This window comes from Primulina huaijiensis, chromosome 13, assembly GCF_012295235.1.
Source record: "Primulina huaijiensis isolate GDHJ02 chromosome 13, ASM1229523v2, whole genome shotgun sequence".
NCBI lineage: Eukaryota > Viridiplantae > Streptophyta > Magnoliopsida > Lamiales > Gesneriaceae > Primulina > Primulina huaijiensis.
In genome coordinates this window covers 2,865,019-2,889,945 of record NC_133318.1, presented here as the reverse complement: position 1 = coordinate 2,889,945, position 24,927 = coordinate 2,865,019, and the positions used below count along the sequence as shown (strand labels likewise).

General features: G+C 35.8%; 3 protein-coding genes and 1 long non-coding RNA gene across 5 annotated transcripts; 2 read left to right on the top strand and 2 right to left on the bottom strand.

Annotated features, from left to right (window-relative positions):
* Positions 1 to 91: 91 nt before the first annotated feature.
* On the top strand, positions 92 to 10,272 carry LOC140991057 (uncharacterized). Of its 2 annotated transcripts, none has more exons than XM_073460965.1 (28): positions 92 to 220; positions 365 to 539; positions 648 to 760; positions 922 to 1,038; positions 1,368 to 1,514; positions 1,619 to 1,981; positions 2,076 to 2,224; positions 2,405 to 2,526; positions 2,638 to 2,729; positions 3,237 to 3,471; positions 3,583 to 3,643; positions 4,378 to 4,526; positions 4,656 to 4,726; positions 4,826 to 4,999; positions 5,174 to 5,245; positions 5,754 to 5,855; positions 5,956 to 6,045; positions 6,508 to 6,583; positions 6,715 to 6,808; positions 6,885 to 6,954; positions 7,046 to 7,225; positions 8,177 to 8,299; positions 8,409 to 8,492; positions 8,586 to 8,770; positions 8,854 to 8,992; positions 9,074 to 9,133; positions 9,590 to 9,694; positions 9,777 to 10,272. In XM_073460965.1, the coding sequence occupies exons 1-28, from the start codon at positions 119 to 121 to the stop codon at positions 9,888 to 9,890; spliced, it is 3,564 nt and encodes a 1,187-aa protein (XP_073317066.1). In that variant the 5' UTR covers positions 92 to 118; the 3' UTR covers positions 9,891 to 10,272. The 2 variants fall into 2 exon arrangements, with proteins under 2 accessions (XP_073317066.1, XP_073317065.1); XM_073460964.1 differs by having other exon boundaries at positions 2,061 to 2,224.
* Positions 10,273 to 13,819: 3,547 nt separating this feature from the next.
* On the top strand, positions 13,820 to 14,773 carry LOC140956252 (uncharacterized). The gene has a single exon (XM_073412951.1). The coding sequence runs from the start codon at positions 13,880 to 13,882 to the stop codon at positions 14,420 to 14,422; it is 543 nt and encodes a 180-aa protein (XP_073269052.1). The 5' UTR covers positions 13,820 to 13,879; the 3' UTR covers positions 14,423 to 14,773.
* A 667-nt stretch (positions 14,774 to 15,440) lies between these two features.
* Positions 15,441 to 24,899, bottom strand: LOC140991691 (uncharacterized). Its single transcript, XR_012177937.1, has 4 exons — positions 24,732 to 24,899; positions 18,786 to 19,027; positions 18,257 to 18,551; positions 15,441 to 15,837 (listed from the first exon to the last, which is right to left on the bottom strand). It is a non-coding gene; the product is annotated as an uncharacterized lncRNA (long non-coding RNA).
* Positions 22,377 to 24,737, bottom strand: LOC140991690 (pentatricopeptide repeat-containing protein At5g50390, chloroplastic-like). The gene has a single exon (XM_073461795.1). The coding sequence runs from the start codon at positions 24,627 to 24,629 to the stop codon at positions 22,521 to 22,523; it is 2,109 nt and encodes a 702-aa protein (XP_073317896.1). The 5' UTR covers positions 24,630 to 24,737; the 3' UTR covers positions 22,377 to 22,520.
* Positions 24,900 to 24,927: the final 28 nt, after the last annotated feature.

Below are 24,927 nucleotides of genomic sequence, written 5' to 3'. Positions count from 1 at the left end.
AATAAAATAACATCTACGATACAATTATTCATCTACGATACAATATATATTTATAAGATATATATATGTTATATATATTTATGTTAACACACACGGCATTGCAGAAGGAAGCAGCGAAATGGTGTCGACGAGGCGAAACGGATCTCTGCCGGAGAATAAGAAGAGATCATCTTCGCCGTCCGACGATAGCAGCAAGCCTTCCTCTCCCAAGCGTCAAAAGGCACATTCATCTTCTCTCTCTCGATTGTTTTTTTTTTTAATTTTTACCCTGGGGAATTCTAAGCCGTTTTCTCTATTTTGCTGGATTATTTGATGCGGAACGTTGATTTTTTCATCGGTTTTCAATTTTTCATTCTCGGTGTAGGGTGAGAGCAGTAGTAATAATATTAAGAATCATATAAATGGCAGCAATTCGAAGTCATCGGAGATTCAGCTGGCGGAGAATCCGAAGGAAATAAGTTCCAATGATCCGCCTGAACTCCCTGCAGCCACCGCTGCAGCCGCTTCGATCTCTGATGCTATTCCGGTGATTGCTGAAGGTTAGTATGAGGTTTTACGTTGAAATTGATGGAAAGTTGTTCTTGGAATCGTTGCATGTGCGGAAAAGCTGAATATTGGTCATTTCGATTTTTTTTTTGAAAATTCAGGTGCTACGGCGGCTGTAGATTACAAGCCCAGGAACTCGTTCACTTCATGGAAGCAACTTCAAGGTTTCGAGACGAACACGCCTTGGTGCAGACTTTTATCTGAATCCCCTATGGTGATTTTTTTTAAAATTTGTATTCTTTAGTGGTTCTGGTGCAGTGGTGTGTGTATCAGACAGAGCTGTTGTGTTATATCTCTCATCTGACGACCAGATTCAATTGTAAATGTTTAGCGATTTGTAATTCAATGGAGTGACCACAGTCTGTCTGTTTGCAGAAACCAACCATTTCTGTGCGCGCAACAAATTTCTTAGTGGGCTCAAGCAAACATGCAGATCTTTTGATCCGTGATCAAACAAATAGTGCAATCTCATGTTCACTAAGGCTCACCCAGGTATTTCTTGTATCCAAACATACTTGCATTATACGCTCCCTTCAGTTTTTTCTGTTCAACGGGATTTTGAACATTTTACATCATGCCTTGATAAATGTAAAATCCTCATAAAAAGTGGAAGTGAAGATAATGTGGAATTTTGCTTCGTTTATGATATATTGTTCCTTTTTACTAGTGTTGCTGATTCTGCCAATGGGAGGATTATGAAATGTCATATGGAGATTACCCTAGTTGTATTTAAATTGCAGTGCAGTTGTTTATTCTGAAGACTAAATTCACACTTTTTAATCTGAAAGTTTTTCCATTATTTATTTTGGAGCAATCATCAGCATGTGGATAAACCTGTTGCCGTGCTGGAAAGCTGCGGAAACAAAGGACGTGTGCAAGTGAATGGTAAAGCAATTAAGAAAAATTCAAGTTATTATCTCAATTCAGGGGATGAAGTGGTTTTCGGATATATTGGTAGTCACGCATATGTATCCTTGTGATTTTTGTACTGTTGCTAGTCGACCTACTTTCTTTTTCGTTTTACCAAAATGTCCTATGTTCATCTGAGTGGCCTTAATCCTCATCCATATAGATTTTCCAGCAGCTATCTTATGAACAAATAATTAAGAGCCCCCCACCTCATGTTCAGACTAATGTGGGAAAGTTAATCCACAGTGAAAGGCGTGCTGGAGAGGCATCAGCTGTTGCTGGTGCTTCTATTTTGGCTTCCCTTTCTAACTTCCGTCAAGATTTGTCACGGTTTAAGCCTACATCACAGGCCAGTGGTAAAAAGTATCGATGGAGTGAACTACCCTGCTCCCCTATTTTTAGTAAAGATGAGCTTTACGGACAAGAAGTCAACTCTGCAACAAATTTAGGGACTGAAGCTGCTGTGGATATTGGTCCTGCTGGCAAGATCTACCCTCTTGATGGATATGCAGAATCTGGATCAGAGGTAAGAAACAGTGACCACACATAGCACACTTGCTTCAACATTTATAATGTTACATTTCCTATAATTTACAATTAAGCAGCCATTGTGCAAACAGGTCGAGAGAGGTTGGATCAAGGAATCAATTCCGGCATCACTATCAGGCACGCATAGACGAACTTCAGTATTTAGAGAAGGCATACTTGCATCCATTTTATATGGGCAGCAATTAGAAGTTTCATTTGAGAATTTTCCATACTATTTGAGGTAATGCTTTGACAGGATATAATCTAAGCAGACTTTTAGTTCAGGTTCTTACTGAAGATCTATGGCGTGGATGTACAACCATTCTTCTTCTGTTGGTTTTCTGGTTTCTTGTTTCTAATTTATAAATAACAAATAAAAAACGCATGCCCCCATTTACTAATTATTGTGTTTAACTTGCAGTGAAAGTACAAAAAGTTTGTTAGTTGCAACTTCATATATACAACTGAAGCACAGGGATCTAGTAAAATTTACCTCAAAGCTTCCTACGTTGAATCCAAGAATCTTGCTTTCTGGTCCTGCAGGTCGCTGACTAGTTCGTTTTAGTATTTATGGGGCACATTCACAATTGTTTTTAAATTCCTGTACCATGATTTCAATGAGGCCTGAATTTTGTTTGTATTTGTGTTTTTCAGGGTCAGACATCTATCAAGAGATGTTAGCAAAGGCGCTTGCTCATTACTTTGGGGCTAAACTACTTATATTTGACAGCCATTCCTTTTTGGGAGTAAGATTATATTGCCCCAGATCTGACTTTGGTTGTTTTTTATACTCTTTGATCAAGGAACTTCTTTGTGCATCAGTTACTCGTCGAGGAACCTTTTTGTACATCAGTCTTTAGGAAAATCCCAACTATTGTCTTACAAAACATGCTACGTAAAAGCACAAAAATTGCTTTTCATGCTTGACACGATCTTTGGGGACACGATCTTTGTCTGCTGTTTTTGTACCAAACATGAATTATAGAACCACAGATTCAATAGAACTTTTTTCTTTTCTTTTTCTTTTTTAAAAAAGAATACTTGAGAAAAAATGCAATTTCAAATACACGGAGCAGTATTTCATTGGTGATTATGTGTTTCTTCGACTTTAAATTTATTTTTGAACAATTTTTATTTAAGCACGGATGGATGGATGAAGTGTCGTGTATACATTATTAGGTTATGGATTTTATTTTACTTTGATCAGAAACAAATGGATGGAGTGTCATATATTGGTTGTTCTTTCGTTTTAGGGTTCTTATAAGGATGTCGAGCTTCTCAAAGAGGGACTCGGTGCAAAAAAAGTGTGCCACAGTTGCAAACAAGTTACTGGATCTGCAGGGCTTGCTAAAGACATGGAACTTGCATCTGGTGATATAGCTACCCCGACTTCGTTGAGTCCTCCCCTTGGTTCAGATCCATTGTTAAAAATGGAACCTAACATGGTTCTTATTTCTGTGAGCGCATCTAAGCCTTCAATCAAATTTGGTAAGTGTGCTGTGTTTTGGTAGGTTAGTGCTTGTGTTCTAGCAGCATTCTGAACAATTCTTCATAGTTTTTCACCTCCAATTTTAGCCTGGTCGTTGAAAATTGTTTCAGGTGACAGAGTTAAATTCATTGGAGGTCCATCTTCTGGTGAAATATATACAGGTTCTACTGGGTAATGTTAAAATTCCAGCCTGGCTTTCACGTTTGTATTGTCCTATAGAAATATGGTTATTTAATAGTTCGTGAGACACGCGCTTAAGATTAGGACTCAAAATAGACTCATCCCTTGCATCTGGAAGCTAGCTAAGGCACTGCCCTTTGGTGAAGCTTGTGCTTTTGCCATGAAGCACATATGAAATTCAATTCCTATCAAAGAAAATGTCAAGGGTCTTATTGAGAACGTGTGCTGATGCTAGATTTCACTACAAAATTCTTTAATAAGCACCTTGTTGTACCTTATCTTGCTATAAACTCAATGACAGCACATGATAACTGGAATAATAGTTTAATAATGGTGGGAGTTTTTCTGTCTCAGAATTTTAGTTTGATGTGTGAATCATAACGTTGATGTACTGCATCTTAAGGCCCGTCCTGCCTCTGCACTTAACATGTAATGCAACAAAATAGTGCTGGCTCACAAAATCATCATATGGAGAACCTCACTGATTGTCTACATCTGATCTTGTTACCACTGTAAATTTATGCTTCTAGTTGGTGTAATGTTGAATGTACATAAAGTGAACAATTTTCTTTATTCATTAGTATTTGATGTAAGTTACGGAGTTCTCTAAATTGTGAACCTTGAATATATTAAATCAAAACCAAATTAAGTATTTGTTCTCTAGTCTAAGGGCTTTTATTTATTGCACGTTTTATGATGTAACACCTTTTTTGCTTGATCTTTAGGGGCCCAACTCCTGGAATGCGAGGGAAGGTGCTGTTGCCATTTGAAGATAATCCACTATCAAAAATTGGTGTTAGATTTGACAAATTCATACTAGATGGAGTAGATTTTGGAGGCCTTTGTGATAATGGTCATGGATTCTTCTGCCATGGTGATGTCCAACTTTATCAAGATTTCTACTTTCCCACACATTAGATCATGTTGCCGTATTTATATGAGCCATATGAAATTCTTAGATTTCATTTGTACTCATACGTTTTGTCTCCTTATCTCCACCCAGCCAATGAACTACGCTTGGACAGCTCTGTTGTCGAGGATACGGAGAAGTTGCTTATTAACACAATGTTTGAGGTGGGATTGCTTTTGTGTTGAAAATCACCGGGTTTACAATCATTACTTGTCGTCGTATTTTCTTATAGATTAATTAGTTTCACTTGTCTCTATCAATAGACCGTGTTCGATGAGAGCAGAGCTTCCCCTTTCATTTTGTTTATGAAAGATGCAGAGAAATTCATGGCTGGAAATTCAGGATCATATACTCTATTCAAGAACAAACTTGAGAGGCTTCCTGATAACGTAGTTATAATTGGTTCACACATTCAGACTGACAGTCGCAAGGAAAAGGTAGAGTTTGTGCATGATATCCAAAATACATTTACTGATTTTAATTCCTTCTTAATTCTGCTGATCATGGCTCATGATTTGACAGAGCATATTATTTGTGTTTTAAGTTTGAAGCCAAAATTTTATCCCAACTATTTTGAGTTTCATTTGGTGAGCCAGTTTTCCCTTCTGCAGTCTCATCCTGGTGGTTTGCTGTTCACAAAATTAGGTGGCAATCAGACTACTTTACTTGACTTGAATTTCCCTGTAAGAGTCTTTTAATTATTTGTCTTTATTGTCCTGGTATTGTTTGTCTTCTTTTTTGGGCGAATACAATGACGAAGTATGCATTTGAATGTGCAAGATGTATGGGCTTTTGTTACTCCCTCTAAAGTGACGTACCTTTAAAGCATTCTCGAGTTGCTTTACTTTTATGTGTGCCCTTTATGCTTATCAGGAGATTCATCTCGAAAACTTTGTGAATCGTATTTCTTTAGAAGTATTCTTTTCCTTCCCATTCACTTTTATAATAATGGAATGGACGGGAGTTTTTAGTGTTTCTTTGATCAAAACCTCAATCACAGTGAACAGAAATGTTTGATTTTCCTTTTGGAGTGTTTTTGTTTTGACTTCCAGAAGTATGCCTGTATATCTTTTTTGTTCTTGTCATATAGCTGGTGTATTCCAGTTTCTTTTGTTTAGATTTATAATATTGTTCTTGATATTTATCACTTTTGATGTTGGCCTCAAAATAATTTAGTATTGATTAACCCAGGATGGTTTTGGGAGGTTACGTGATAGGCCGAAGGATGTCACCAAGGCAACTAAACTTCTGTCCAAACTATTTCCCAACAAAGTGACTATTCACATGCCTCAGGTTTATTGTTGAAATGGCATCCATATATATGTATATGTGTGTGTGTGTTTGTTTGTGTACTGTGCCAAAAAAGGTGTAATGATGCATATCAAAACTGCAGGATGAAGCGCTTCTGGTCAGTTGGAAGTGCCAATTGGATCAGGATGCTAAAACATTGAAACTAAAAGCCAATTTGTCTAATATACAAACGGTGAGAAATTTTTTTCATTGTATATATATATGTGTGTGTGTGTGTGTGTGTGTGTGTGTGTGTGTGTGTGTGCTGATATCACCGAGCATATATATTACGCTCGACATGGATCTCCTTTAAGTGAGCAGTTTTAGTTCTTTTAGCCAACGTCCTTGTTATCCCTATTTGGTATGAATATTCTTAGTTAAACTTTTTCCCCTCAACCATTTAAAATTTTTTTGTTGTTACTTGTCCCCATTGAACAAAAGACCTAATCTGAATGACACAAAGGCAGACTAACATTCAATACCTTCATTTATGCGTAGGTTTCTTCTCTATAAACATCAGCAGTTATTGGCACTAACAAAGGGCCTTGCCATGTTTGTATCTCATTTGTTGTATATATGTTTCCCGTTGAATTTTCTGTACTGCTGTACCCTGAGACAGCTGGTGCTTTGTTTGATGAGTTCATCTTGTATGCAGGTCTTGAACCGTTGTGAATTGGGGTGTGATGGATTGGATACATTGAGTATCAAAGACTTATCGCTTACAAATGAGAGTAAGTGTTTCTTTTGGTGTCCATGTACCAGAAATTAGATCCTACATATTTTCATTTTGTGCTTGCACTGCCGGCATGATGCAAGACTTTTGGATACAAATCTAGAAAGTAGTTTTTTAAATAATTTGAAGGTGCGGAGAAGGTTGTCGGATGGGCTTTAAGTAATCATTTGATGATGGACCCTAAAGCTGAAGCACAACCCAGGCTTGTTTTATCCGTGGAGAGGTATTAGAAAGCAGCCACTTATTATATATTGATAAATATCAATTAATAGTTAGAAGTATTATGGTACTATTTGCAGCATTCTCCATGGCATTGGAATTTTACAATCAATAATGAATGAATCCAAAACTTTAAAGAAGTCCCTCAAGGTGATATTTACTTGGCATCATTCAATACATTATTGTCTGTTGTTGATTTGTGTCTTTATCCATTTACAAAATTGTGTTTGGGACCTACCAGGATGTTGAGACAGAGAACGAATTTGAGAAGAGGCTTTTGGCTGATGTGATCCCTCCTAGTGATATTGGGGTGACATTTGATGATATAGGAGCACTGGAAAATGTGAAAGATACGTTGAAGGAGCTGGTGATGCTTCCTTTACAGAGGCCAGAGCTTTTCAGCAAGGGTCAACTCACCAAGGTTATGTTTTTATTCCATTTACTGTAACTGCTGCCTCTATACTGAAAGGAGAGTTTCAGTAAAAGTAATTTGACTGCTGTGGAATCTAGTTTTGGTGGGATGTTTATAATTGTTGTGACAGCAATGTTTTGCATCCGAGATATCTTTTCTTACATGCCTTGTGCAATCACATGTGGTCCCTATCGAAGTGTCTTTTCGTCTACCCATCTTGTAGTCTATGGCAATATTTAGTGATCCAATGAAGATTGTGATCACGTGCCTATGCCTGATACCAATGTAAAAGGGGATTTATGTACGTAATTGCCATGAGCATGTGTTTTAAATAGAAGTCTTTTATTCACTATACTCCGTTCTCGAATTTAGCATTCAAATGCAATTTTTGGTTTGCGTGTGAGATTTTAGAGTATGGTCACATCTCCTTTATTTTATGGAAAATATACCCTGAAAATATATTTCCAAAAGTCAAATTGGGGAATGTGCTGTAACTTATATATTTGATTATGTTTTGCAAATGAGATATTTATCAACACATTGGGTTATTTTTCTTCTTTAATAATAAGTGGATATAAAAATTTTAAAAATAGTATTTCGAGTTAGAATACATATTAATAATGTGTTGATTGGAGTGATAATAAGATAAATTAAAGTAATGATTATGTAAGGGAATGTGAAAATGGAATTGAGATATATTCAGGTAAAAATATTTGAAAGTAATATAGGTATTGTTTATGTTTCCCAGACATTAATTTATTGAATTATTTCTGGAAAACATAGACAAAAATAGCTATTATTTCTGGAAGCATACATGAATTTATTTCTGGAAACATGAACAAACATTTAATCTTTTCTGCTGCTTTTGGATTGCTTGGATAACCAATTTTTATTGTGGAGAGATTTATTCGTACACTCTTGGTTTCAGTAGAACCCTTTCATTAATTTTTTATCATGCAGCCCTGCAAAGGTATACTTCTATTTGGGCCCCCTGGAACAGGAAAGACAATGCTTGCAAAGTCTGTTGCCACTGAAGCGGGTGCAAACTTCATTAACATTTCAATGTCCAGTATAACTTCTAAGGTTGTTCAAGAGCAAGTTCAATTTGACTGTTATACTATTTCAGGTGACGTCATAACAAGAAGTGCCTTCATCCATATAACTCCAATCACTTTCTTATTTCTACTTGCAGTGGTTTGGTGAGGGTGAGAAATATGTCAAGGCTGTCTTCTCACTAGCTAGCAAAATGGCACCTAGTGTTATATTTGTTGATGAAGTATGCCATATTACTCTACACTGTTACTAATCCTTTAAACCTTCTACATTCTGCACTGATCCTGTCGATGTTATACTTTTATTAATATTGTAGGTTGATAGCATGCTGGGACGTAGGGAAAACCCTGGAGAACATGAGGCCATGCGTAAAATGAAAAATGAATTTATGTTGAACTGGGATGGGCTGCGAACAAAAGATACTGAACGTGTTTTGGTACTTGCAGCAACAAACAGGCCTTTTGACCTTGACGAGGCTGTGATAAGGCGGCTCCCACGTAGGTAAAAATGAGACTAGAAATTCTGAATGTTCAAATTTGAACATGAAACATTTGATTCTTGTGCTTATGCTGTATTTTTTGTAGATTGATGGTCAACTTACCAGATACTGCTAACAGAGAAAAGATCTTAAGAGTGATTCTGGCTAAAGAGGACTTATCTCCTGACCTGGATCTGGGTTCAGTATCAAGCATGACCAATGGCTATTCTGGAAGCGACCTAAAGGTTTGGTGCTTCCAAGCTTTAGTTATAAATGAGTTGTAGAAGCAGAGCTCTCTTTAATTTAACATCTGTTTTTTATTTCAGAATCTGTGTGTGACAGCTGCACATTGCCCAATCAGAGAGATTTTAGAAAAAGAAAAAAAGGTATTTTCACCTGTTTGATGTTTTTCAATTTTTATCGAACAATCCAGAGGGAGTCAGAAACAGATCGCTTATGAGATGTGAGAATTAAACTCATGTGGCATGTGCATCCTATCGTGGGTTTGGCTGATTGAGTAAGCAATGTGAATTGTCATCTCTTTCCAGTCAAGTTACTGCAACGGTTCTTTCCCGAACCTTTTTGTTGTTTCTTATGATTGGATTATTTATGAGGATGTTTAAGATCTAGAGTCCATTGACTATTTTTTTGCAGCTATTATGTTCTGGTTCCGGATGCATATTTCTTCTGTTAGCCTTATTTTGTTTTTAGTATGACAGTACCTTCCTAGATTGGAGAAAAGGATTAACTTATTTATTTTTTGCAAATATCCTTTCTGAAGAGATGCTGGCCCTTGTTTTTGCGAAATTTCTAGTCTTTTAATTGTTGGAGTTAATTGATAGGAACAAGCTGCTGCTCTTGCTGAAGGGAGATCTCCACCCGCTTTAAGTGGTAGTTCCGATATCCGCCCGCTAAATATGGGCGACTTCAAATTCGCTCATGAAAGGGTGCGCCAAAAAACATTAGAATCCTGTTACTTTTTTCATCAATCTATCCATGTCCTAAACTACACGTCTTTCTTCTGCGTAGGCCTCTGCAAGTGTTTCATCCGAATCGACAAACATGACGGAGCTTCTCCAGTGGAATGAAATTTACGGTGAAGGAGGCTCAAGGCGGAAAAAATCGCTTAGCTATTTCATGTGAAGGCTTGCTTGTGTTCAATTTGTTCTTTTGACCCTTTTCTTGAGCCAGCCACTCAATTTTGGACGGCCCCTGAAACCCCCAGCATTGTACAATGACATACAGGTATTTAAGTTATACTTACGTTTCTGTTCTTTTAGATGGTTTATGATTAAATAACCTCCCCAAGTCAGAAACCAATGGCTAATCTGACTTTGTCCCCATCTGTGTGTTCTCGATTAGATTAGAAAGCGACATGATTCAGTTTCAGTTTTCCTTTACCAGCACAAGAATTAGTCGATACGACAATGCTAGGAAGATGGACAGAAACCTGCCCTTTGCATATATTTATAACCATTCATAATTGTTACTGTTGACGACAAACAATAAAGTAAACCTTGCTTTCTTCAACTCCTCGTGTCACTTGTTAATTTTACTTCTCTTCCATTTTCTCTGGTGCAATTTGTTGGGGTGTTTTCATGCATTACACACAAATGATGGTTGCTTGATTTGGTAGCAAGTTCTTTTTGTTTTATCAAATGTAGAACTCGAAAAAATTTTAAAATGAGATATAGAGAAGAGAATTGGTACAATTCTAACAGGACATGCATTTGAAATGACCCCTTCCATCAACTTTACTACCATAAATTATTATAAAATGGGAATCCGTGTATCAATGTATTTCAATCAACACACGAGTTCAAGTTCCTCCAATTTTGGATTCACTCTACTGTATTTTAAGCTCTCCCCCTAAGGTAATATTTAATGAAAATCTAACATGACTGGCTCATTTGGTACAATAATAATTCACGTGTTCTACTAGAAGAGGACTATGCCACTATTTTAAGTAAACTTCTTTTGAAGAAGTAAATAATATTTGCATAGCGATTTCTAATTTTTTTCAATACATACGAAGAGGAGGATTATTTTTTAAATCAAAATATACATAGGATCAATTGGATATAATTTCGGCAAAAACTTGTGTGAGACGGTCTCACGGATTGTATTTTGTGAGACGGATATCTTATTTGGGTCATTCATGAAAAAATATTACTTTTTATGCTAAGAGTATTACTTTTTATTGTGAATATCGGTAGGGTTGACTCGTCTCACAGATAAAGATTTTTGAGATCGTCTCACAAGAGACCTACTTTATAATTTCTTCTTTTTTTTACTAGATGTCTAAAAAGTTGTAAAATTATATATCATTTCAAAGTAAATTAGTAAGATCGTACAAGGCATTGTAAAAAGATGAGATTATATCAGTTAATTATATAAAATCATATTCAAAATAACCTCAATGTCTTTTGTTATATCGTAAAATATCATTTTGACTTCTTTCTCGACTGTTATTTTCTCTCTCTCCTTTGATGTAATTTTTTTTTTTATTTAATTATCATACAACTTCGAAAATAATATGATGTGAGGAAATTTAGAGATTCAGAAATCGATTTGCATCGGATTTGTACTTTTGTATAAAAATCAGTTAAAAAAGAAAGATTGATTATATCATGTTCTATTTGTGATAAATGGAAAATACATGGCTGTATGACAAATCAAAACATAGATTTCATTTCATTGTCAAAGTGATGCGCACATTAAAATTTCTCACTTTTTTCTATTTCTTTCTTCTTTTTTTTGTTAAAGAAAAATTAAAAAAAATTAGACAAAAACTCGTGTGAGACGGTCTCACGGATCGTATTTTGTGAGACGGATTTCTTATTTGAGTCATTCATGAAATAATATTATTTTTTATGCTAAGAGTATTAATTTTTATTATGAATATCGATAGGGTTGACTAATCTCACAAATAAAGATTCGTGAGATCGTTTCACAAAAGACCTAATTATATAATTTTTAAGTGCCGATAATGAGATAAAGACAATATCAAATCAACTTGGAAAATGGTTGCTAGCCCACTTCTCTTAAAAGAATACTTTATTTTCTAATAATTTATGACACGATTTTCCAATTTCAAACATATGTACTAAATATATCAAGAATTCCGAACTTAAATAAAATTTAAACCTCATCTTTTCTGTCTAATTTAATATTTGTGATTCATCTTAAACTCGATATTTTATTTATTTGTTTTGCAAAAAGAAATTAAAAAGGTAAAGTCCTCAATGCTAGGCAAACTGGCTTCACATGTTAATGCACAGAAATCTTGAATCCCATATGATGAGATGAGTTGATCTAAACAATAAACACTTTCACAAAAACCCCATAATCATGAATTCATTTGGCTTCGTACGGGTGTTTACTGTTTTGTATTATCGTCCCATGAGAAGTATATCGTACCGTACCGAAAATCTTATATCATATACTGTATCGAAAATTACGGTATAAGAAAATTATACCGATACCGTACCGAAAATTTTGATAGGTATACCGAAAATTTCGGTACATATAACTAGCATACCGATTATATCGAAATTGTACGGTATACCGATATTTCGGTACGGTATCGATATATATTGTTTTATACAAAAAAAATTACATTTTAAAATTTTTATAAATTTATTGTTTTAAAATATTATATATTTTAAAATTTTTGTATATTTTTTCCGTATTTCAGTATTCTGGTATATATCGAAATTTTCAAATTACATACCGTTACCGTATCGAAAAATTCGGTATTGTTATCGTACCGTATCGAAATCTTTTGTATACCGAAAATTCGGTAAATTCAGCATTTTTCGGTACAGTAATCTCGGTATATCGAAAATTCGGTATTTTTTCTCATCCCTAATCGTCCCCTTATATTTAACATTTACCTCTCTTATCAAATGCATAACTTATAACATAAAAACGAAATTACACGGTAAGTGCATGAGAAGTGAATGCAAAAAACTCAGCTTCATATGTTCGCACCAAATCCTTCCCAGCTATTCAGAATCTACCAAGGGACAGAGATGGGATTAGACATATGTTTTAAATATTTTCAAGATTCTAATTTTATTTAAAAAAATTAAACTTTAAATTTAAATTTTTTTTAGAAAAATATAAATAATATATTGGCTCACAAATCTAGCTGGATAAATTCCGAACCATTCCCACCCACCCCACGTGCTTGGGAGCGTGGGCTTTATGTAGTGAAAAGAAAGTAGATGACTTTTTACACTATTGGCAAGAGGGCAGGCAAGCTTAGGCCTACCATGCAAAGAAAAGCAAAGTGCCCTTAAAAAAAGGCCCTCTAATTAAATACCACAAAACATAAATAAAATATAAAAAAAAACCCATTGCACGTGGATTTGTAATTATCGCTTCTATAAGCAAATCTTTCCTCCCAAATTTCTTTATTTAATTTAATATAAAGTCCAATTATTATTAAATAATGGAGAAATCTTCGAGTCAATTAGTATTTTACTAAAAAAAATTAGGCGCTTTTGGGAGGAAAAAAAGGACTTAAAAGAACATGGTCTTCATCTAGGATTAGGGCATTACATCAACAACATACATTGGACTTAAATTTTTTTTATTAAAATTTAAAAATAAAGATTATGAAAGTATTGAGAGATGTTTCTTTTGGGTATAATTTTGGTGAATATGAAGTGATAAACTAGGTCAACACACAAAAATTCTAATCCAAGATCCATCAATACGGATTTGGATCCTCTACTGTATTGTAAACAGAACACTAAGTACTGTGCACTTTTTACACGAGATGATCATATGATCATCTTGTGGACATCACACTGAGATAAATTTAAAAAGTTGTCAGATTAAACGAGATGATCATATGATCATCTCGTGTAAAAAGTTCACATCACTTAGTGCTGTGTTTTCAACACAGTAGAGGATCAAAATCCCATCAATACATAGGATCATTGCTTAAGTTATTTATTTATTTATTTTTGCATGGAGATCGAATATAGGGGTATTTTTGAAAGTAACCCTATGTGGGAAATGCTTATAAATGTGCCCTATTTTCTTTCCAACTCTTTCAAAAAACCAACCTTAGCCACCCCATAATATTAATAATTCTAAAATACAATACATACATATTAATTATGTCACATTATTCTTCCATGGAAGAAGAGCATCAAGAAATGCAACTATTCTCCACCATTCCACATCATGCAGCAGCCTCCTCATCATATCCTCCTCCCTCTTGGGGGCCGACGGATTCATACAGATCGTTGATCGATCATTTCGAGTCTCCGTCGCTAGATCTCAAGCTATCGATAAGTGTCTCACCGGTACTCAAGCCACCCTCGGACAATAACGGTGTTTTACTAAGATCAAAAGTTAGAGAGAGCTACAATGATCATATGAAGATAGATTCTAGCTGCGTTGAAGCTCTGAAATGGCAAGCTGCCGAGCAAATTCGGCTGGCGTCGATGGAGAAATCGTACGCGGAACGTCTACGGGAGCTTACGAGGAGGGAGATGGAGCTAGCTCAGGCCGAATTCGCACGTGCACGCAATATATGGGAGAGGACTCGAGAGGAGGTGGAAAGGGTGGAGAAAATGAAGGATAGGGCTACTCGAAAGATCGATTCGACGTGTATGGAGATCACCTGCCAATCTTGTAGGATTAAGTTTAGGCCTTGAAATTTTCAAAAGGAAAACGTTTGAAGTAAAGGGTTAGCAACAGAAGTTTGGGTGGATTCAAGAATATTCAAGTCTTAATTAGAGAAATGAATTGATCATGAATAAAAAAGAAGGATTGGGGTGCATCACTTTAAGGTAGTTTAATTTTAATTCTTGAATCTTTAATTAGTTCCACTTATCGACAGAATCTGAGTTGTTTTCTTCGATGTAATCAGAATATGTTGGAAGTATTCAAGCGCGAATGAAAATTCATAGAGCTAATAATGCAGCACACAACATATTCACATGCATAGTGAAAATCTACATGTATCGTCTTATTATTTCTCATATTTTCTGTATACCATGTTTGAATACTTTGAACAGCTAGACTGTCACATTTCCACACGTTTATATATNTAAATTTTTTAATAAAATATATTAGCCCTTCTATAAATTGTATTAAATTAATTTGTACTCCAGTACTCCTTCGACTTCCCATATTGTAGAATGCAAGTCTGCCTAATTTTCAGCTTTAAACAACTTTAAATCGTTTGGTTAATATAAGGCGAGGGAAAGTATATTGCGATATTATAATTTGGAATTCTCATGTAAAGCATTTTATTTCAGAAAATAAGATTATTGAATATACCAAAAAATTTCAGTGATTATCATTTTATTATGTTTAGATACACACGAATAAATGCATTTTTTTAAAGTGTGAATGAACATAAAAATTTGACTTCTTTTTTTTCTTGATTCTTGCTTATATATTACACATAATAACAACAGTAATACCAGCAATAATCACGCAATAATACAACTTTTTCCCGATGAAGCAAAAAAATTGTGGAAGAACAACCACAGCGATGACGACGACGGTTTCTGCTAGCTATTTAAAAGAGGAGTGATGAATCTTGGTGAAAATTACAGCCTTCAAAGAAGTTTGATATGGTCATAGTCAAGTTTAGAACCTTATGGGGGTTAGAAAAGGCAAATGAATGAGAACAAAAAGCAAACAAGAATTCAGTGAGAAGAGGACAGCATAGCTGTATACAATTGTATTCAACTTCTTAACTTTACACCCACTATCCATGTCTGGAAACCCAACACATGAAAGAAACACAATACAATTTCAGGATAAGATTGTAAGTTTTACTAAAAACATTACTAACACTATTAACAGTGTGTAACAGCTACCCATTTGACATGTTTCCATCTGAATAATTGCTTTTGTAGGATTCTTGATCACATCCCATCAATATTTACACACCTAGGAATGATCTTGTGGACATACATTGGCTTAAGTCACAGCATTAAGGATGCTTTAAGGGCCGTCAGCGAGATGATATAAAGGCTCCCTAAAAGCCGTCCTGAGCTGGGGTCAAAGAATGACGGCGACGGCTCTAAAGATTTGTCGGCAACACCTACAGTAAAGTCTGAAACTAAGAAGCTAGTACATTAGATGATAGAGCCTGTGAAACTTAATATGCCACTTCATGAAATATTATGTAGTAGGTATGAGACAGAACAAAATGGCTATGGAGACTTGGTAATAGGGCAGGTTAGCATGAACAGGCACGGATGGTTTAGTGTCCGAGCCGGTTGGTTAGACGATGACTTTACAAAGAATCAAATGAATTTCTATGTTTAACATATATCAATTATAAGAGAGACCACCTCATCGTGCTTAATCCTCGAGTATGAGCGAGTTATAGTCCGCATAATCATGTTATTTAATAGCTTCTATAACGATGATAATTTTTTTCACAATTTCCAGATCGAAAATCTCAATACGCGAAAAACCAGACTAAGTGTACTCCAAACAAAATGAAACTCACACACACATATACACACAATAGGATAGTGCCATGACAAAATAATTAGTGAACGCACAACACCAAATATACCATATAATTAATAGTTTTGGTCCTTTTAAAAGTTGCTCTTACTTTTGCACGTATAGCAGCAACAAGGTATGGGAACAAAAAGGCCTGACTCTAAAAATATCAAATATTATTCACACACACAGCATATCAATGTCGTAGCATCCTCACTGAGTGCTGAACCAGATGCAGTATCTGATGAATGAAAATTATTTTCTTTTAACTTTTCACATGCATATTGTCATCCCCGATACAGGCAATATTTGGAATATCAAGAGTCACCACCAAAATAGTTCGAACGAAACGAACAAAAAAAAGTTCTATGATTTATGGATATGTATATATACTAAAGACGATTATTATTAAAATCGCTAACTACTAAAACTTCAGGGAAAAGATGTAATAAGGTGACAGATTAATTATTCTGGTGATTTTGAACCATTGATGTTGTGAATGATTTATATCTCGAAGCAAGAAAAAAATAGACGAAATAATGGTTAAATGTTGCATTTCTTGATACCAACATATTATCAATCATTTGTTTTTTGAATATGACAGCTTCTGTATTCTACACTTTCTGTCACTTGCGTATATGATGTATTCAGCACATCCACCAATTTCGAATATCAATCAAATTTAATTTTCATAAAGGCAAACACAAGAAAAGAGATAGGACCATGCATGTTTTGAGTGATCCTCAGCACAAATATTATGACAAATCCTTAACATTTGTCTTTTCAAATTGTCGGCATTTCATTCCACAGTAAAATCAACAAGGCCCAATATTAGATTTATATGAAAAACCCACAAAAATATTTCATCATCAACTGAATAATTGCAGTAATAATCCATATCCGATCACAAATAAAAAGATTTACACTTCTACCAGGCCAGATTTGGAGAAAATTATAAATTTTTGAGGCACGGATAAAAGTTCGAAGCTGTTCATTAAAATGAACTATTTGTATAAAGTAGTGCAGAGAACATGGCAGAGGACTTTTGAAGGTGGGCAAGTTTTCATTTTTTTGTAGGACTCAAACACTGACAAATTAGAAATGTGGATAACACCATGGCGGTAACAGTTTGGGAGTGGGATACATGCTTTATTATTAGAAGCAATAAAGTTAAAACTATAAAGTGCTTCATCATTGATTTCAAAGTCTTGATCAATTGCATATACTTATGTATAGTTCAAATATATATCAAATAAATTAAATATGGTCCATGGATTGAATATAAAGTGTTGTCTTACCCCATTCTTTAGTGACATTTAAAGCACTTGCAATGGTTGTATTACAAAGCCTTTACTTGCGTTTCTTCAGTTGTTAGACAATTTTTTTTGTGGTGATCCATGTTATATCACGTTGTGTATATACATACGTATGACACATACGGAGAGTATACGTATTTGAGATATTCGCGCAAAAGCATTGGGTTATGGGATTATGAAAGAGTAGGTAGTCTTTTATTATTCATTTTCCATTTTTTTTATAATGTTCAAGAGTATTTTGAAATTATACATCAGTTTTTAACTTCATTCAGAATCATTGCAGAATGTGTTTTGGTTTGGCCCACGTTTAAGGTTACAATCGATATTTTTTAATTCAGATTTTATCCTAGTGGTGAATTTCCATGACTTCTGTTCTGATTATATCAAGGGTACACGGGATTTTCACCTCTTAGAAAAAGTTAAAAAAAAATTGTAAATACAAGAATGAGCAATATTATTCTGGGTATTGCAGACTTTTTGGAAAGTGAGCTTAATAATATGTAAATTTATTATCATAAGTATGCTGACATATATGTAGTAATTTTAAAAAGTGTACTGTCAACAGCCCTGAGTGGAGGCTAATAACTTTGTATCGACTTTCTCTTATATAATTCAGATAAAAGTGCTGATACTGTCATTATAAAACAAACTTAGGCCCTCCAAATTAAGAAAATATCGAAAAAAAAGCCCAATGAATATTACCTGTGGCTATTTTTTGAGCAGTTAACATCACTCTTTGAATTAGTCATATTGGTGAGATCCAGCACAATTCAACGAGCTAGCAAGACACCTTTCTCTTATGCTTTCAAAGACTTGTTCTGGATGAGGGAAGGGGGGGAATAATGGACTCCCCTCCATTCCATAAATCAGGGTTAGCCACTCTTGCTCTTGTTCACTTTGCTCAGTACCACTCCAACCGATCCACCCACCCACAGGCCACCGCCCATTAGTATATCTTAGTAGGGTAACTCCATGGTGTCAATCAATTTGTGTCTCTCTAGCACATTAAGACATAACGAAATCACAAAAAGATTCATCGATGCATAATAATACATAAAAGAGAGAGATCGTTTAAGGGATACAACATCATGAATAATTTTCAACTCCATCAGCCTGGGAAACGATAAACCATGTAGAATAAGATATAATGGATTGAACATTTCGTTTCCCACGGAGAATTTTCAGTTCTCATGTTGAGCACATGGTGGTCTAATGAACTTAAAACTGTTACCTAGGTCAGGTAATATCCACGAGACAATTAGTGATTTGATGGCATTTCAAATGTGAACCATGCAAGATCAACCGATTTTCATTCCATTAAATTGCCACGAGCCTTCAGAGTTTTACAACATTCTGTTAATGCTCCTAGTCACCCAGGAGGACCTAAAGCATACTCTCTTGATTCGATTCCTGTTGATGCTAACACTTAGAGGAGGGAGCATCCAAAGGAAAGTTGTCATCTCATGCTGTTCTCTGTAGTCAATAAATCACAGTGCAGGATAAAACTTTATTGCGCAGAATCAACATAATGCTCATCTTTAAAGCAGAGAACAAAAGCCACAAGCACCAGCCTGTATATAGGGAAAAATAAATAGCAGATAGCATATATATTCCAAGTTCAAAATAAAAACATGATCCCTCTGCAAAAGAAGTTTCCTTCCACCATTGTGCCCGCTGATATTGATCGACTCTCATCAGAGGACAGAACAAATCAGTACTCATGATATGTTATGGCATGACGCGGAATGATGACGACCTTCAATCTTCTTGCTATCAAGAATCCATGGTTATACAGAGCAAATAGATACAAGTTGGTTAATGCCAAGATATGTGAAAGGATTCCAAAGTTTGAAGTCGGAAGAAGAATTTTTAAGATATGTAAATTATGAATTATTTCAGTCTGCTAAAAGTTCATATTTTAATTCACCTAATCACACAGGAACTCCTGACTATATTAGTCCTTTTATCTTGGCTAATGAGGTATCTCCATTCAACCATTGAGACTTTTAACAAGATCACGAGGCCACCAAATGCATGGGATGATAATCTCAAAAGCCCCTTCCACAATGACAGTTAATTTGAACTAGGATGTGTGAATGTAACAAAGTAATTTGTGCAGTTCAACTGATAAAAACTTTATTTCAAACTGTATGTAGAGAAAAAAAATGCACAAAAGTTCAAAAGATCCAAGAATTGTTTAGGTTTTTTTGTGATCCTCCAAATAACCAAATGGTAGAGAACGTGATTTCTCAAAGCTAGGTAATGAGTTTTAGTCGTTATTTGGCTGCTTCAGTAAAAAAGTAACATGATGAGAAATCAAAAGTCTTGGCCACCTAACAAGACGCAACTGGATGGCTTTTGTGAAGAGCGCGAAATTTCCAGCTAACGGCTCGAGTTTTGAACGATGAGAAATTCAAGCGGCAAGACTTGATGCAGTTAGAAATGTACCGACGAAAACATTGCAGCTCAACTTGCGAGCAGCAAGACTTGCAAACAGCGAGAAATGCGAACGACGAGACATCTTTGCGGCTTGACTTATAAGTGGCGACACTTGTACCGGCGAGACTTCATCCAGCTCGATTTTAACATTTTGATCGACAGCTCGATTCTGCCTGATGACTTACGCGGTTTCCAGTGCTAACACGGCTTGATTAAATAACAAATTAATTGGCACTTTGACCACTTTGCATAACAGTCGGAGTTAAGGTCATTTTATTCATTTAAGAGGGCTGTAATGACCAAGAAGTGACAGCCGATCGGCGACTACAAATCCTCTCCTATAAATAGAGGACCGAAGCTTTCAGAAATTCACACCTCTTAAGCTCCCAAACTCTCTAAAAAATTGTATAGCATTCAGTGGCGAGACCATGTCAGGTTGTCAAACACTAGCGGCAAAACTTTGTCTGACCAGCGAGTACCAGCAACCAATCAACAGCGAAAATTTATCCGAGTTTCTTATACAAGCGGCTAGAGTTCAGCAATATCTCGATCTTTCTGTGCAGCATGTTTCTGTCCGTCCTTCCTAAACCATGAGACCAGCGGCTAGCTTTTCCATGTTTCGAACCAAATACAGCAAGTGGGCTTTTGCTTCTAAACTCGTATGTATGATTTAAATCGATCGACCGTGATATGACCTTTCACTCTTTGAAGCTTATTTCGAACCGTCAATTTGAAATATGGTTTTTAGAACCACGAATATTGAACCATCGAATTGCTTAATATCGAACTGCTGCTGGTTGTGATATTCTTGAACAATTCGATAATTAAGATATGTATTGTTTATTGCAAGCATGATTTAGCACTGTTACAACTTGATTTGAAATGATAAAAGAAATTTTCCGAATTATGACCCTTACATGATGGGTAAAAGTAACCATGCTACGGTTCTGATACGCTGGGTAAAAATAACCGATATATGACCTCACCCTTTAGAAGAATTATATATAGGAGAATGATCAGTAACTCCATTGAGTATGATACGAGTTTCAATGCTACTGGTTATTTGAAATATGTTTCTTGATATGAGATCAAGACTTGCTATGATGATACCATGCTTGTCAATACTTGAAAGATTTGTTCTATGCGCCTTACGATTCAGCATTTTGAATATATATTTGAGGATTATATGTATATATTTTCTGTATTCGATCGACTCTTACTTGCTGAGTATTTTTCCAAATACTCACCCCTTGTACTCCATCACACACTTGAGCGAGAGGATGAAGAGAAACATCAGTTTTGGGGTTGGTGATCGAGCCCCATTTCGTTAAAAAGAAGTTTTGTTCTGTTTATTGTTGTACGCTTCCGTATTTTGTTTTTAATCGCTTTGTAAAGAGATGATCTATTTTATGAAATAGACTGGTTGTTTGACTACTACGAGACTTGTTGTTTTGCGATTATGTGATTATGAAACAAACATGCCTTGCCACTTGATTTTTCAAAGTCTAAAAGTTGGTCAATAAGACAGATCGGGATCCTAGTGCTTTCAATCGCTAACAAGCATGGGAAAGACCCCCAACAAGCAACTCCAAGAGCTCAAGCCTTAGTAAGGCGCGTCCTCATTGCCTCGATCCTTCACTCAAGAAGCACCGATTGTTGATTTGAAACCTTAATTCTTATTAACGAGCATTTTTGGGGAATAGCTCGCCGGCTAGATTTGACTCTAAACTCGTATAACACCAACTAACTCTAAACTCGTATAATACACACCCACTACAATTATCATATCATTACGATATTATACTATCGGGTCTTTTCCATTGTAGAACACCGGATGTCTCCCGGCCTCGGTCTCGGGTCGTGACAGCTTTCACCTTCAATAGCAAAAAAGATATTCGTAAAGTATCCATGCTGGAGTGTTGAAAAATGGTAGAACTGATCCTTTTAAGTTTTGAGATATGACAAATATGTTTTGATGGCTGACGAAATAACTTGAACATAACAGAAAATCCCAACTTTTCAGTCGTAGTTACAAATTTCCTCATATAAAGATGTAGACTCCTGATGATAAAAGATATAACCTGCAAGCTTACCTTATACATATATGATGATGACATAAAAATTTAAATAGGAAATGATAATGGATAACGAGTGAAGGTATTCTAGAACAAGGTATCAGATAATGTTTCAAATAACACTAATTACAAGAAATGGACACTCCAAGTTATGAGATATAAAGACAAGGACAGAAAAAGATGCACAGAAGGGAAAATATAATTCTACCCCTAAACAACACAATTAATCACAGAATTAAGTTTGAAACTCTGCAAAAATGCCAACACATATCATCCCCAGCCCCCAGGTACTCAGCTACAATCTGAAGTGACCAAAGAACATGAACTAATTCCCAAAGGATAAAAAATTAGTTTGGATAATCTTACAATCAAATAATTTATGTTCCACAATCTTATTGAATAGAACAACAAGCTATTTGTCCCGCTGTTTTACAAAAATAGCAAAATGGATGTCACCAGTAATCACCACAAGAACATCTGCCATCTTTAAAACGATGGAATCTACTAGCATCCCTGAAAACAATTTCCCGTTTGCTAACCAAGGAAATCAGTTTGATAGCATTGTGGCAATCATTGCAAATTCTATGGCTCTGGACAAGTTGCAAAGGAGTTGAACTAGGAGTATTAATAAGCCCAAACGAAATCGCTAGCTTTTCACTGTGATGAAGTATCATCGACTGTTCTCTTTCATCAACATCCGGAAGCATATTATTTCCCTCGGGAGCATATCCAAGCCGTGAGATTTGCAGCATGATGTAATCTAAATTATCATATATATCCTTCGTTTGAGGATGGGACTTGTCTCCAGTATAGAAAGCATTTGGCTGCCTCTTTATTTCTATCCAAGTACAAGCAGGCACCATTCTCATGCCCTTTTTCCTCAAGGTTTGGAAAACTTCTGCTGCTTCTTCCAATTTCCCAGAACCATTATAAATATTCAAAAGCACGACATAGTTAGAGAGCTTTTCTGGTTCCATTCCATATAGTTGCTCAGTTGCATATTTACCAAGCACAAAATTCTTGTGGGCCCTACAAGCTGTGAGCAATGCAGCCCACATATTTTTTGTAGGTCTAAATGGAGCATTTCTTATAAATGCCAAAGCTTCATCCAAGAGCCCTTCTCTGCCTAATAATTCAACCATACAAGCATAGTGCTTTGCCCGAGGCTTCACCTTGTAGTCCCTACTCATAGATTCGAATATTTCCCACCCACAATCAGAGAGCCCCGAATAGCTACAAGCAGATAAAACTGCCAAAAAAGTAACATGATTGGGCACCATTCGTTCACGAACCATGAGCTCAAATAATTCAACTGCCTCGGCTCCCCTTCCATGACTACCATATCCAGATATTAAGGCATTCCAAGACCGGATATTTTTTTGAGGCATTTTCTCAAAGACATTCCGAGCATCTGCTATCCTTCCCCATTTGCTATAGAAGTCCACAAGTGCAGTATTAGCAACAATATCTGACTCGAATCCATTTCTAACTAGACCAGCGTGAACATGTTTGGCATGCTCTAATGAGGCTAGCCTTGTACAAACTGCTAAAATATTTGTGTAAGTAAAATGATCCATTTTGGTGCCAAAATCCTGCATTTCATAGTAAATCCTCAAAGCTTCTTCACTATAACCATTAAATGCATAACCCGCGATTATACTGTTCCATCCTACAGTGGTTTTTTCCGGCATCTCATCAAACACAAATCTCGCATCCTCAATGTTACCACACTTGCTATACATGTCAATCAATGTACACGACACGAAGATATCCTTACTCACACACATCTTCAAAGCGCAGGAATGCAACTGCTGTCCAATACCAATCAGCTCCAAGCCAGCAGATGCTCGAATCATGGTTGCCATTGTCCTAGACCCAGCATCTGAGAATTCCTCCCACATCATCAAAAACAACCTGAACGCACCTATGTAGTTAGCGGAATCCACAAGTCCACAGATCATCGTGTTCCATGAAACCAAATTCCTTTCTGGCATATCGTCAAATAATTGATGCGCATCAATCATCATACCACATTTCACGTGCATCGCCAACACCCTATTCATCATATATAAATCCAGACCAACCTCGGAATCAAGCATATGACTAAACACCCGCTTGACACCTCTTATCGATCTCAGTCCAATGCAAGCGCTTATCAGTGCATCATAAGTACTATTGTCAACAAAATTATTCTCGCATTCCAAAATCTCAAACAATTCAAGAGCCTCGTGGTACCTTTTACACAAAACAAGCTTCTCTATTTGACCACAAATACCAGAGCAAGAGCTTGAATTCGCGATCTTGGCATCTTCCAAAACGTTTTCTGCATCTTCCTTGAAAATCCTCTCACCTTCTTTGAAAGGTTTAGGCATAGGTCGAGGTCTTAATTCATGATCTAACATAGAACACCGAAAATGGGAAAAGGGTGTTCTGCATTTTCTCTTATTGAATGAACAATACTCGTAAAGTGGGAATTTTTGTTTGAAAATTATTGATTTTGTGAGCGAACATGCAAGCATCGAGCTGCTTTGAATTTGTTCCAATGGTACAGAAATGTCCATAACGCAAAGCCCGGGAAGGACTTGATCGAATTACTCCTTTTAAAAAACAGAAACAAAAAGGAAATGGGAAGAAATTTTACAACACAAGATTCAGAATATTACCACTTCAAAACTGAACTGAGGAAGAAGTAAAGTCTGAGCTTCGAAAAATCCGCCAAGCTTCGAAAAATCCGCCAATAGTTGTTGGTTAGTTCAACTAACAGAAAATATGCACGTTTTGGTTCAGAGATTTCAATTTAAAAATAAATTTAACGATTTTGATGTAACAAAACATTTGTCCCTCAAATACTACTTACTA

Bases quoted from the DNA above. Each gene is read 5' to 3' on its own strand.
- LOC140991057 (XM_073460964.1), top strand. From the start codon at position 119: ATGGTGTCGACGAGGCGAAACGGATCTCTGCCGGAGAATAAGAAGAGA. The intron at 1,039-1,367 runs GTATTTCTTGTA...AGCAATCATCAG, and splicing joins GTTCACTAAGGCTCACCCAG to CATGTGGATAAACCTGTTGC. The intron at 6,955-7,045 runs GTGATATTTACT...GGGACCTACCAG, and splicing joins CTTTAAAGAAGTCCCTCAAG to GATGTTGAGACAGAGAACGA.
- LOC140956252 (XM_073412951.1), top strand. From the start codon at position 13,880: ATGTCACATTATTCTTCCATGGAAGAAGAGCATCAAGAAATGCAACTA.
- LOC140991690 (XM_073461795.1), bottom strand. From the start codon at position 24,629: ATGGACATTTCTGTACCATTGGAACAAATTCAAAGCAGCTCGATGCTT.